General features: G+C 39.8%; 2 protein-coding genes across 2 annotated transcripts; both read right to left on the bottom strand.

Moving 5' to 3' along the window:
• Positions 1-3939: 3939 nt before the first annotated feature.
• LOC121053149 (mulatexin-like) lies at positions 3940-7817 on the bottom strand. The gene is made up of 4 exons (XM_040519694.1): positions 7685-7817; positions 5432-5583; positions 5217-5258; positions 3940-4510 (listed from the first exon to the last, which is right to left on the bottom strand). Exons 1-4 carry the CDS (start codon positions 7815-7817, stop codon positions 4442-4444), a joined length of 396 nt encoding a protein of 131 aa, XP_040375628.1. The 3' UTR covers positions 3940-4441.
• A 2150-nt stretch (positions 7818-9967) lies between these two features.
• Positions 9968-11865, bottom strand: LOC112182387 (desmethyl-deoxy-podophyllotoxin synthase). The gene is made up of 2 exons (XM_024320879.2): positions 10881-11865; positions 9968-10798 (listed from the first exon to the last, which is right to left on the bottom strand). The coding sequence occupies exons 1-2, from the start codon at positions 11829-11831 to the stop codon at positions 10187-10189; spliced, it is 1563 nt and encodes a 520-aa protein (XP_024176647.1). The 5' UTR covers positions 11832-11865; the 3' UTR covers positions 9968-10186.
• Between the last annotated feature and the right edge of the window lie 2273 nt (positions 11866-14138).

Genomic DNA, 14138 nt, shown 5'->3' with positions numbered 1-14138 from the left:
AGAGTGGCACTCTGGCATTACAGGCCATGGCCCCAGCTAGGATGTGTGGGAGGCCCGTGGGTTCGAAGGATACTTTGGCACATTCCAATCCTTTGATCATCAAGACTCAAAATCCGTCTCATGAGAATCTTCAGGGTTATGGTTATCGTTGGGGGACGCCTCAACGTCAGAACCTATTCCTGAGAATAAAGAGCTCTATGAAACTTACACTAGTGTACATGAGACGTGGGATAGAAACTCCATCATAATGATGATGTAGTTGCGCATGCGCATGAGTTTGTTGAGTCCGATGATATCGAACCACGCTCCGTTGATGAATGAATACCAACGTAGAGAGTTTTTGGCCTAAATGGAGAGATGGGATCCAGGTTAAGATGGATTCTCTAACGAAGAGGAAGGTTTTTGAGCTAGAGATGCCAACACCTCCTAATATAAAAACCTGTTAACTAATGGGTCTTCGTTAGAAAGCGTAGTGAGAAAAAGAGATGGTAATCTCGCCTTATGGTGCAAGGCTTCTCACAAAATGCCCTGGAATCGACTACGATGAGACATATTCTCTCGTAATGGATGTCATTGCACTCCACTACCCTGTCAGTTTGGTAGTTTCCGAATAACTGAACATGCAGCTTACAAATATGGTCACTACGTATCTCTATAGGGATCTAGATATGGAATATACATGAAGGTTCATGGCTAACTTCATTTACCCAAGTCAAGTGGCTCTAGACCATGGAGCGCGTTTACAAAGAGGTTGAAACGCTCACTAAAGTGACTACTTGATTGGAAAGGGATATGCCCACGCGTTTCTATGACAAGTTTCGGATTCTATTGCGGTTCATGTTGGACATGATCTTCATTAGAAGCCCTTAAAGAGTTAAGGGAAACCGCTGAACACTTGAAATCCGAGTTTGAGATGAAGGATTTTGGGAGAACACGATTATGTCTCTGTTTGGAACTTGAGCATCGTGTCGATAGACGCTTAGGCATTTTGACAAGGTCAAGCCTTCAAGCACCCCCATGATCGTCCGTAGTCTTGATCCTGAAAAGGATCCTCTTCGTCGAAAGGATGATGACGAAGATGTGCTAGAGGCAGAAGTGCCTTACTTAGTACAATAGGCGCATTATTGTACTTATCCCAATGCACAAGACTGGACATCTCATATGTTGTGAACTTGTTAGCTAGATATAGCTCTGCGCCAACGCAACGCCATTGGATTGGTATAAAAGATATCTTTAGATACTTGAGATGTATGAATGATATAGGCTTGTTCTATCCCTATAGAGAGATGATGGATTTGGACCCATCACACACCAGAAACGCCGCCAACGCTGGCATGCGTTCTCTATCCCCATCCCAAAACGACATGTGTTTTGGAAGGTTTTGCTGATGTTGGGTATCTCTCTAACCCACACAATGGTCACTCCCAATCCGGTTAAGTGTTCACCATGGGAAAAGACCGTGACATCTTGGAGGTCGACAGAATAGACCCTAGTCGCTATATCTTCGAACAATGCAGAGATCATCGCTCTTCATGAAGTGGTTCGTGAATGAATATGGATTGGATCCATAGTTACGCATGTTCGAACAATTGTGGTCTGAAGTCTACCACAGATGAGCCTACGAGTATTTAGGATAATGCTACTTATTTTGAACGAATGAGGCAAGGCTACATCAAAAGCGATAACACCAAGCATAATCAGCAACAACAGATACTCCTCGAGATCAAAGTGAACTAGATTCAATCTGAGGACAGTGAGGCAGACTTGTTTACTAAGTCATTGCCCAAATCCACGTTCGAGAAACATGTGGCAAGAATTGGCTTGCAGAAATTATCTGAACTCCCATGATCGTAGTCATCAGGGGGAGGCGCAGAGGGGGAGATGTCTACATGTTCACCTCAAAACGTGAAGGGTGTGTTGTGCTCTTTTTCCCCTTCGACCGAGGTTATTTTTGTCCCACTGGGTTTTTGTTACTCGGCAAGGTTTTTAATGAGGCAACGAGAGAAGCACCGCGTTTGGGCAACACAAGGGGGAGTGTTCAAGGAAAACCTAATTTGTGTTTAGCCCAAACTCTAGGTTACTTGACCTAGTGGTAATAGGATTTAATTAGAAGGATCTAGAATCCTATTCAATGTAGAATTACTTTCCTTGTATGATTGAGATTCTATGCATTGTAATCCTCTATATAAAGAGGCCCCTATTATCAATGAGAATACACAGCAAATTCCTCTCAAATTCAGTTTCTCTAAAACAAAATAAAAATTATAGGTCCAAAAAAAAAAAGACCAAGAAATGGCAGACTAAGGAAAAGTCTGAAGTAAACTAGGGGCCCAAACCCTAACTGCAAGCCTACCAATTCCAAGCCCGTTATCCGGAACCAACCCCTGATCCACTTCACCCAGATGGGTCGTTATACTTATATTAGCTTGTTTTTCAACATTTGATTACATTACACTTGCTCGTTATATTAGCAGTGTCGCTAAAATAACGAAGAACTGAGAAATCAAAAGAACTTATAAACCAAACAGAAAGAAGCCAGAAATCAATAGGCAAAGAAACCAGTGCATGAAGGAACCAAGCTATATATAATGCCTAACAATGAAAGTGCCAAATTTTGGTACTGGGGGATTCCACTGCAGGTGTCTTCATGAAGTTTTGAGAGCATAACCACATCTTAACGCTTTTTCTTTTGAAACAAAGCTAACCCTTTATTTACTTTGGCACTACTCGCAATATAATAGAATCAAATGTATTACTGCACAAACTAATGTTTTTCAAGTTCAGCACTATAAGGAGTATGATCAATATAGGAAGTGTATCCACAGGCTGCTGCGTTATATTACTATGCATGACCTATTTCACATCAAAACATACACTGGCTCACAACAAAAATCAGCTCCTTAAGTAGCAGCATTTTCAACTGAAGGAGGCCAAGACAATCTCCTATGGCTAGAGCCGTCCAGCTCACTTTCATCCTCTGCTTCTTGATGCTTGATATCTGACCTTCTTGAGCTTTTGATAGCCAAGTCATCAAAGCTTGGTTCAAATTTCCAGCGAGGTGGAGTTACACAATCAGAAACCCTTGGTACTCTTCTGGAATCCTTGGCTGGTGTGATGGGAATCCAACATACAGCAGAAGAATCTTCAACATATACATTAAAAAAAACTAACAATGTACAACAACAAAATGTAAAAACTCCACCTTGTTCTGAATGACATCTTTTAAGATCGTAGTAATACTTGATAGAGTTTCACACTTCTTTTCCATTTCGCTCACGTGTCAAATGTGAAACATTTTTATCATACTAAACATAACACAACACAATGTCAGTTCAACAGATCAAAAAACAAAACACAGATCAGAAACCCTTTTGTAAAATGATTAACACTTACATACATAGCAAATCGAAAACAGCACAGAAAACAGAAAAGAGACTCGAATAGCTCACTTTTCTCCCTTGAAGGTGACAGAACCCGACCCAAGTTTCACCCCAAAACCCGGATACGAGCCTGTGGGACCCACTTTAAGTGAAATCCTACCGAAAAATCGACAGAACCTCCCCTAAAATGGGCTACCCAAAATTTTACAAAACCTGGACATGCTTAAAACTAACTCACACTCCTAGATATAGTCCAATATTTACATTCCAAGTGAAAATATTACATTCCGATAGCACAAGTGTCACCTTAACTTTACTACGATAATAGATTCTCAAACATTAACATTCTCCAAAGTAAACTGGTTATGAGAGCAGATATACACAACTAAGCCGATATCATACAAGGTAGGTTAAGTAATAACCTACGGACAAAAACGGAAGCGCTGATTCCTATGCCTCAAGTTCCTGGACGCGATCTCGGCAAATCTGAAATCTGGGCATTTGAAAAACGAAGGGCCCAGGGGAAAACATTTAAAATCCGTTAGAGTGAGTGGACGAAACTAAAATAAATTATGAAATTAATGCTTGAATGCTTTCCCATTTCTCGCTAACAAAAACCGACATGCAGCGAGATTTATAAAACAATTCCAACTCATTCCTTTGAAAACCATCATTTCAAGAAACATCGTTCGATGACTAGAGAGGACTGCTGTCTAGTCATCTCATGCCATCTAGAGGGGACTGCCGTCCAGATGACGCATCGGAGGGGACTGCCGACCGGATTTAGGAGGTGGTGGTTAGAGGGGACTGCCGACTCACTACCTCATATCATCTGGAGGGGACTGCCGACCAGATGACTCACCGGAGGGGACTGCCGACCAGACTATTACCTAGAGGGGACTGCCGACTAGGTAATGTACGCATGCGCCGAAACTAGCCTCCTTGCCAACTCCTTTCTTTAAATTCTTTTCTTTTCACAAAAACCACATTTACTCAAATAATAATCCATTATAAATTTAATACTGTGCTGCATGCATTATTTAAATAAAACAAAAGTCCACTCACTGATGAGTCTCGCAGCTAACCCTGCTGCCTGCCTGTGTCCTCCTCGCTCGAGGGATCAGTACGTCCTGTAGCAAATGGACAGGATATAGTTAACCTCAATAAGGAATTAATCTGAGAAACAATGCTTAATCCTTCGGAAATTAATACTCATTACACATAATTCTTCTAACGACCAAATTCTCCAATTTAGGATTAAATTCTCAATTTCAGAATTTTCTTAATGATTTCCACGTCCTCAATGAAACTTAAACCTTCACAAGGATCGATTTGATAACTAGTCAATTTAATTTCCTTAACCATAATTAACCACCAAAAAGTAAAATAATTTCCTTTCCGAAATTTCCAAATTCTTTCTAAATTTTTTCCTTTTCAATCAACAATCTCCTCTCTAACTTCCCAACAAAATAATTCGATAATAGCCTTTTGCCAAGAGATTTAACCCAAACATTTATAAACCAGAATCATCAAACAACCATATTCAACAACAAATTTCCACTAAATCTCAAAACAAATTATAACTCAAATATTAAATTTATGGGTGTTGAAGGGGCTGACAGAGCCTCCTCACCACCACCACCACCAGCGGTGCGTGGCTTCACGCACCACCCCATCAATCTCCCAAATCCGACCAAAATATCAAGCTCAAATTAATCTCCACCACTAACCCAACCATTTCTATACCTGCAACAACAAACAATTTCCAACGATTTGGCTGGAAAATCCAAAACAAAAATCAAGAATTCGTTAGTTACTGTTCATACTACTGTTCACCTTCTCAACACCTTCGATTCTTCCTCCACCAGTCAAGAGGAGCTGCAAAAGGTTAGGGATGAAGGTTAGCATCGTCCCAGCCACCAAAACCCCAAAGAAATCCGGCCTAAAACCGCTGGAAAACGGGAGATCGAAGCAACCTCCGATTTTCCCTTTTTCTGGAAATCCCTCACCGATTTTCCACAAATCCAAGCTACCCAATTCAAAAATCTTACCTTGGATACAAAAGGAGGAAGAGAGGATCCTCTAATGGCCGGTGGTGTGGCCGGCGGCGGTGATTTCACCGGAAGTGGGTTCCGGGTTCGCAGAGAAGAAAAAGAGAAGGAAGAAGGAGAGGGGGGGGGGGGGGGGGGGGAGGGGGAGGGGGCTGGAATCGGGTTCTCCCGATTTCACTCTCCCTCTCTCACACCTTTTTACCCACTTTCCTTTAAAATAATAACCATAAATAGTAAATTTCCATTTTGATCATAACTTTTCCATAGAAACTCTTATTTAAACAAACTACATGTCCACGAACTCGATTTTCTATGAACTACAACATTCTCAAAGAAATTCCTTAACTCCTCGGACAAAGAAAAATATAACTAGTAAGGATTTTAAGGTACAGGGCATTACAGAAGGTCATTTTTTTTTCTTTTGAGGTTTGGAACCCAATGGGAGGCTCATCCTCGCGCCTTTAATATTATCATTCAAAACATAAAATACGTTGGGGGGGGGGGGGGGGGGGGGGGAGGGGGAGGACATAAAACCAAAACCCCTTAAATTAAAAGTTACAAGCATAACTTGTTGTAAAATAATAAAAAGAGAGAACTCACAAGAATGACAGGATTTGGAAAGATTTCAAATTTCTGCCATTCAATGATCTCTTACGAAGTTCCGGTCTTCCGAATACTTTAATTGAAGCCTCTGAAATTCAAAGCTCATAGTTAATTGCAAGAAAAACCCATCAATGGGGCTTGGGAGAGATGAAATTAGAACTTAGAAGTACCTTTATGTGGGTGATCTGGAGCTAATCGGGTTGGAGGAACTGAGGAAGAGGAACTTACGAACTGACGAACTGATGACCTCGATCGGAGGAGCTGAGGAAGTCAGGAAGAGGAATGATGTTGGCTGGTAAGGAACTAAAGGAAGTCCCGAACTGAGGATATATTAGATGTGTGTGTGTGTATATATATATATATATATATATTTTTTTTTTTAAGTGGGTTACTATCAGTACTATGGGCAATACCTATACTTGGGGCTTTTTCTCCTTGATTCTGCCTTGGGCTATAGCCCAACCAGCCCTGTGATTGGTTACGCCCCTGCTGGTAAGTTCCCTCACCCTTATCAAGTCATCACCTTTCTCACCAGTACTACTTGACCAGTTCTGAAGCTCTTCCTGCATCAAAACAATAACTGATCCTAATTGACTCTCCAAGCACTAATCATCCACATTACAATTAACCAAAATCAACACAATTAACCATTAGTCAAAGCATTGTTCTTTTTTCAATGGGGTGTTCAAAATTAAGCTCAGAAATGTGGAAGTGTAAGGGGTAACAAATCAGATTGAGCTAATTCTGACCCAATGTGAGCAAAGAAGTAAAATTGGACATGGTAGACAGTAAAAGTTGGGGTTTTTATTGGAGTCGGAGCAGTGGCGACTGAGAAACCAAGATCTGAAGCAATGGAGAGAGCATCGGACATGCCTCCGATGCTCCTAAGTGGCTTCTTCCCCACGTAGTACTATCAGTCCCCATTGACATTAGTTATAGAGCCCCGCGCTTTGCTGCGGCTAGTATGACTGCATTCAAGTCGTATAACATTTATCAATTCCTTTCTTTTTAACTGAATTAACAACTAACTGAAATCAAATGAAGTTCATAGTTACATAACAAAAAGGATCCAAATATCCAAACTAATTAAAAATAAAATAGGAAAAAAAAACCTAAATCAGAAAGGAATATTCATAGATGAGTTCTAGATTACTGACTCTATCTTCTCATTCACACCTTTATACCAACGCTAACCAAGTTAGTCCCAAGGTAAAGTGATACAAAAAGAAGATGATCAGCCATTATAAAATTCCACTTACCACGATTACTGATACAAGATAATTAGCTAATAAGAAAGTCTAACCACTACAAGATACATACTTACAACTCTGATGTAACATTTCTAGGTTTTCTAAAAACTAATCAAGGAAAATCTATATTGTGAAACTTTTAATCAACCTCCCTCCCGACGTCCAGTAGCATGGGCTGCATGGCCAAGGCTAGATTGATAATTAAGTGGGCGATGTCTTAATTGATAATCAAGTGCTTCATGGTCATGCTGACGTTTAGCAGCAATATGTTATCTTGATTGATAATTGAGTGGACCACTTTGATCACGTTTTTGACCAAGATAACGTCCACTAGCAAAATCATAATTAAATTGGTTATACATCTGCTTTTGGTTATCAAGGGAGTGAACATGGGCAGTACCTTGCCCCCCATGCATCTGATCAATATCCACGTATTTGGCTTGATTAGTGGAGAAATCATAAGTTTGTTCAGAGACAACTTTCTTGCTAGAAGAACAATCTCGTTGATCCTTTCCTCCATATGCAGCCTCCATCTTCTGGGATGGGGATAGGATCGAACTCGTCATCCACCGTGGTGTCGCCAAGATGGGGCGCATCGGTGGAAGCAGAAGTGTCAACAGCCTCAGCAGGCTTGACAATAATGTCTTCTTCCTTAGAAAGACCACGACAAGTAGCATTCTCATGAGGCCTGTAACTGGAGGTCTTGCTCTTTGGGAAGTTTAGGAATTTGCACTTCTTCTTAGAAAAACGGGCATGACTTCAAGAATTTCTTTTGGTAAAGATTTTCCTCTGGCATCCCAATGATGGCAAACAAAAAAAAACTCTAGTGCGGTCCCACTGGGCGTGCCAAAATGTTTGGCTTCAAAACCAGTCTGGCGTGTAAACAGTCTCTTTTGAGTGCGCAGGCGTGCCAACACATTGGGGTGCAGTCGTCAGGGCATCCCTTGACCTAACTTCTGAATCAAACGTTGTGGACGAGGAGAGCACCAACCTCGTTACCAGGTTCTTTTCTTTTGCCTTTTGGAAAAGGACTTCTTGTCTTACTGGTAAGGACTTGTGGTGTGATCTCTTGCGTCACTGAGTCGATACTTAACGTTGTAGGTTAAGCAGAGCAATCACCGGGAAGTAGGAGAAAGCACGAGTTTTGCTAAAGCGTGACTTTGGCTTCACTGGGTTGCGAGAGCGTTACCCTTACTTCGTTGGTTTTCAACTAGGTTGAAGGTAGGTTTGCTTTGGAGAGACTTTGATAATCGTTGGGATTGATTGGAGAGTTGTGTGTTTTCGTTATTCTGTTTTAGCCTCTATATATAGGCTGTTGCAGATTCTCCTTCCTAAAAGGAATGAAATACTATATTTTAGGCCACAGTTATTGGCCTTGAATAAAATCAAAACACTTAATAGTCTTGATAACTATCGTAGGCATCCTCTGTCGTAACTAGAATGTAGGCAAGGTTAATTGCCTCTGGCAATCCTGGACGTAATCATCTTGGAGGCAAACTGTTCGCTATACATGTCTTGCAAATATATTCCTTATTTAATTGACCAACCAAAAGGCCTTAATTGCATCAGTAATCTTGAATATGGGTAGAGGAGGACAACACGTTCGCCATGTTTAATTGCATGGGAAACCTTCCTTGCATGGTTCTTGTCCATGGTCCCTTCCTCAATTGAACCATGCACGAATCACCATATATATATATATATATGTTCCTTTTTGACCGCATGCTTCCATATGTTCCAAGTCCAACCTACTCCTTCATTGCATGGCAGTATAGACTATTCATAGGCCACGTCCTTTCGCGAATGTATTAATTGTATGGGAATATTTACTGTTCGCATGGCTGATGTTATTGTTCTCTCTTGCATAATCTTGGTAATTAAGCAAACAAATTACCATTAATTATTAAATATTTAATAATTAATAATATATCAAGGAATATCCAGATTTGCTTCAAGATTGCTTGGCCTCCAAGTAGGTTTTATTTAGTCTCTAAACAATATATTCCGAACTTGTCGAAAATATATCGCTTGGGCCACAGATATTGGCCCGGATTTCTTCGAGTCCCCCTTATCGGGAAAAAATGTTAATTTTAGGTTCAAACAGGTTTATTCACCTTAACTTAGCTGTCAAATCAACAATTTAGCACAGTGATGGACACCAAGATTGAGATTATTATAACTTTAACCCAGGAAAATGTGAACCTAACCAAATCCCAATCCTACATACCACAGTCTCGTTCATGAAGCTACAAAGTGGCCTATTACATATGCATGAATTCCACTTTTTATTCTGAAGGAACAATAACAATTACAGGAAAGAACTATAACTCTTTGTTTTGTGAATCATACACTTTTTTCTTTTTCTTTTGGTATGTGAATAAACTAATTTATAGATTATACCCCTAACCATGAGCTCTGACTTAATGTAGGGGACTCACCAAGAAACTCTGATCTCAACTGCATCAAAAGCCTCCCCAAATAATTTAGGCTTTCTCCATCCCGGCCTCCACCCCAGAAAAGATCATGAAGTGTTCTGGCCTCAATGGAACAAGCAGATGCATCCAGCAACAAGCTGTTTATTGTTCAGTTTAGATGGTCATTTCTTCCAACTTAATGTTAAATGCAAAACTGATATATATGTTTCATTCTTTCACTCCATGTTATGGGTATCTGCTAATTCAACTAAGCTCATAAAGCAACACTAGTACTTAGTACATTTCAAATATAAAAGATATCTCAATATACAGCTACCAAACACATGAGAATAAACAAAGGATTCAATCTAAAATTATAGGCTTTTAGTTATTGCCATCCCCTGCTTGGCAACAGTGGGGTAGAACGAAAAGAAAGAGGCTAAGACTTCTAACTCGCGTTTCCAGTAGCATTAATTGACCCAATAGCATTATGGAAAGAAAGGAATTGCAATCACTTTCAATTCGTTTTTCTTCCTAGTGCTCAATCCCATAGATTCAGTCATGTCAAGCTCTTGTGGGTTTGTCCCATTTGGGAGTTTCCAGTTGAAGTAGTTGAGCAACTGAGAAAGTGCAATCTCAATAGCAGCAATTCCAAATGAGATGCCTGGACACAGTCTCTTACCAGCTCCAAATGGAATGAATTCAAAGTCGGACCCTTTAAAATCAATGGAAGAACCTTGAAACCTCTCAGGCTCAAAGCAATCAGCATTGGTGCCCCAATGTTTCGGGTCTCTTCCTAATGCCCAAGCATTGACCAAGACCCTGGCTCCAGACGGTACATCATATCCACTGACTTTGCATCTTTTGTTTGCCTGTCTTAGGATTAAGGGAATAGGAGGGTGCAGTCGTAGCGTTTCTTTTACTACCAACTTCAAGTAGTCTAGTTTCTTAATGTCTGCCTCTTGAATTTTCTTCTTTCCTGCAACAACTTGGCGTATCTCGACCTGTGCTTTCTCCATTACTCTTGGATTTTTCATAAGTTCCGCCATTGTCCACTCTATAGTAGTTGCTGAAGTCTCACTTCCAGCAGAGTAAATATCCTAGAAATTAGAAAAGGTTTGTTCAGCTAAGTTGAAGTAATAAATTGACCTTAGTTTCGTTAGGTGCTAACTACTTTCTTACCAAGATTACAGCTTTGACATGGTTGGCTGTGAGTTGGAATTGAAGTTCACCAGACTCTTGAAGTTGTAGAAGCACGTCGACCAGATCTTGATCTTCGTGTTGATGATCTTCACCGGATGCCCTCTGGCTCTTTAGTACTTGTTTGTGATCATTGATAATATCAACAAGAATCATGTCCATCTTTCCATGCAATCTTTCAACGGCAGACTTGGTCCCTGTGACATGATTGAGGAATTGGAGTGAAGGGAACAGATCTGGCACACCAAAGCCTGTAGTAAGCCTAATCGTTTCGCGGATCAATGATGTAAACTCTTGTTGGTGTTTGCATTTTTTTCCTAAGGCTGCACGAGCAATAATGCTGTTTACAGTGGAGAAAATCATCTCGCTAAGGTTGATTGGCTGTGACAATTGAGTAATTGACTGAACAAGATTCCATGTCTCTTCTTCTCTCAATGATGAAAACGACTGCACACGCTTTGCACTTAGGAGCTCCAAGGCACAAACCTTGCGCATTTCTCTCCAGTAATCATTACAAGGACTAGCAACTATGCCTGAATAATTATAAGACATGATTTCCACAGCAAGAAAACCAGCTGGTCGGTCTGAGAAAATCTTCACCGCTTGCTTGGCTAAGTCAGGTGATGATATGACGATGGCTGATACTTGTCCAAGTTTGAGGTGCATCATAGGACCATATTTCTTGGCCAAGTCTGTTAAGAAATGATGTGGTAAAGAACCAGCAGCCAAAGCTAACTGATGCAAGTTTCCGATAAGAGGTAGCTTCCATGGCCCTGGGGGCAACCAAAGAATACCATCATCAATTAGACTAGTATGGCTCCTCTTCTTCCACTGCCGATTCAGAAGAACTAGGATCACTAGGACAACTAGAGAGGTAAAGAGAGGAAGATCATCATGATAATTAAGGGAAGGAATTTGGATATCTGGAAACATTTTCTCTACTCGATCGATCTAGTAAGGAGGAAGGACAAACATTAGAGAAGGTATTCAAAGAACTTCTACGTTAGAGAATATATATATATAGACACACTCACATGCATAGAACTTCTTGCAATAATTTACCGTTAGCAGTAGCGGACCAAGAAGTCAAAGTTAGGTGAAGAGAAGAGATTGAGGGGGACGGCAATATTAATCTTACTATAGCAATCTGCGGGTTTGATGAGTACAGTATGTTAGGCCATCTCCAATAGGAGGGCCAAATTGGACCTTGTAGCCTCCTTCACTTATTTTTGGACTCCAGCAAAGGATTCCTATAAATTATAATGCTATAAAGTCGGGCCAAGTCATTAGGGGAGGGGAGAGAACTACATGTACATAGCTCTTAGGGTGACTATTTAGCTAATGATGGGACCCACAAAACGGCTGAAGGTAAATAGAGTTAGGCTGATTGCATTCTCCCTGAAGCAAATCAAATGCCACAAATACATTACCGTTGGAATCGAACGGTGGTGCTTAATTAATAGGCACATACAGACATTCATTTGGGCTGTTGTGATTTAATGTGTTTGATTGTGCTTAATTTATAAACACGTACATACAATATATATATATATATATATTTTTTTTTTTTAATTGTACAATGCTAATATATACATATAGTATATACGACTCAAAAATTAATTTTGTTTTTGTTGGCCATCTTTATCAAATGAATTTTATGTTTTCTGGCGCAGCCTGGAAATAATAACTTACATTGCGTTCCTCTGCTGCAACTCCATAACAGTTTCCAAGCACACATGTACCTATTGTGTGCATGGAGTTGAATACTTTATACTCTACTATCCATTGGATAATGGATGATGTACGTGCTGACTGCTGAATATGAATATTTCCGGCCTATAGCTAACTAGTTTCCTTTTTTATTAATTAAGACTTTAAGATTAGGATAGAGGAAGAATCACTATCGAGTATCAATTTCAGGTATTTGTAAACGGACTAAATAACTACCTGAATGTAACCACCAGTGGAGATGTGTCCCGGTTTAATCCAGACCTGAAGATAGAGTTTTTCTTAATGGTCTGGTCTGGACTGAACTGGAGTTATATATATCAGCCTTCTCTTACTATATTACTGGTCTAATCTCTACAATTAGTACAACATGACTTCAGACAATAAGAGCCACGCAGCTTCTTTACTTGTTAATAACCACATAACAGAGGAAACACAATAACAGTCAAAGTAGCATTATTATTAACTTTAACAGTTATGTCATCGATAATTTCTTTTAGAGAAAAATTTAGCCACCGTCTCCAAACTATGCTGCCAAGGTCAAGTTGATATCCAAACTCTCAAAAATATCAATGTGATACCCAAAGACATATTTTGCCATCAACGTGATACCTTCGTCCAAAATTTTTGACAGCGCCGTTTGTTTGATATTGATCTTGAAATTGTGTTGACACTCCTATGCCTTGTCTTTAACTTACTTTCTACAAGGTGTGTTGATAAGTGTTTTAGGAAAGGCATATTGCTGATGGAATGTGATGATCTTCAAGTACTTGTTGAGGGGGAGTGTGCCTAAAATAGGATGTTTTGTACAGGAATGCCAAAGGGGGAGATTGTAGGTATAAGGTTTATGCTTGATGTGTTGGCATTCCTATACAAAGCACTAAAGAAGCCTACCAAGTTCTTCAAAACTGATCTTGGAGAATTTCATGTAATTGCATATCATGCATAAGCATGGGATTGCAACATGTGTATTGCAATCCCTGAGTCTGCCCGAGTCAGTCCTAGTCAACCCTACGTTTTTTGGAGTCCAATTTTGGAAAATATCTTTTGGTTTTTAGATTTTATTTTACAAAGATATTTTTCAGCTGATAAAATAGTGCTTTTGAAGTCCTAGGTAATTTAGGATTTGTTTATTTTAATTGGATATCTTTTATTAAAAGATCTTTCCTAGTAGGAGTCCAATTAAGGTTAAGTCTTAATTGTTGAGGATTTATTTTCTCCTGAATATATTCAGAAAAGCAGTGTTGATTGTGTAGGGATTTTGATGTAAAAATTCTTGTGTGTCTTGCTTGCTTAGAAAGAGTTCCATAGGAGTCCATGAAACAATTGTTCCGTGTCTAATTGTTTCATTGTTCATTCATATACATTATTCATTGATTCTCTTGAGATCAGTAAAGAAGATTGGTGTTGCAAGAGGAGCGATATTTGCAGATCGTTCAAGTGAAGAAGAAGGTCAAGATTCAAGACAAGCACCTCTTTAGTGAATCTAGATATTGTAGCCGTGTAGAGAGC

Source organism: Rosa chinensis, chromosome 1 (genome assembly GCF_002994745.2).
Source record: "Rosa chinensis cultivar Old Blush chromosome 1, RchiOBHm-V2, whole genome shotgun sequence".
NCBI lineage: Eukaryota > Viridiplantae > Streptophyta > Magnoliopsida > Rosales > Rosaceae > Rosa > Rosa chinensis.
The sequence above is the reverse complement of the archived record's forward strand: the minus strand, read 5'-3'. Positions and strand labels throughout refer to the sequence as shown.

Excerpts from the sequence above, each read along its gene's own strand:
- LOC121053149 (XM_040519694.1), bottom strand. The coding sequence starts at position 7,817 with ATGGAGGCTGCATATGGAGGAAAGGATCAACGAGATTGTTCTTCTAGC. Across the intron at positions 5,584-7,684 it reads TCAGATGCATGGGGGGCAAG|CCCCCTCCCCCTCCCCCCCC; the intron begins GTACTGCCCATG and ends ACCCGATTCCAG. Across the intron at positions 5,259-5,431 it reads TTCCTCCTTTTGTATCCAAG|CTCCTCTTGACTGGTGGAGG; the intron begins GTAAGATTTTTG and ends AACCTTTTGCAG.
- LOC112182387 (XM_024320879.2), bottom strand. The coding sequence starts at position 11,831 with ATGTTTCCAGATATCCAAATTCCTTCCCTTAATTATCATGATGATCTT. Across the intron at positions 10,799-10,880 it reads ATGTCAAAGCTGTAATCTTG|GATATTTACTCTGCTGGAAG; the intron begins GTAAGAAAGTAG and ends TCTAATTTCTAG.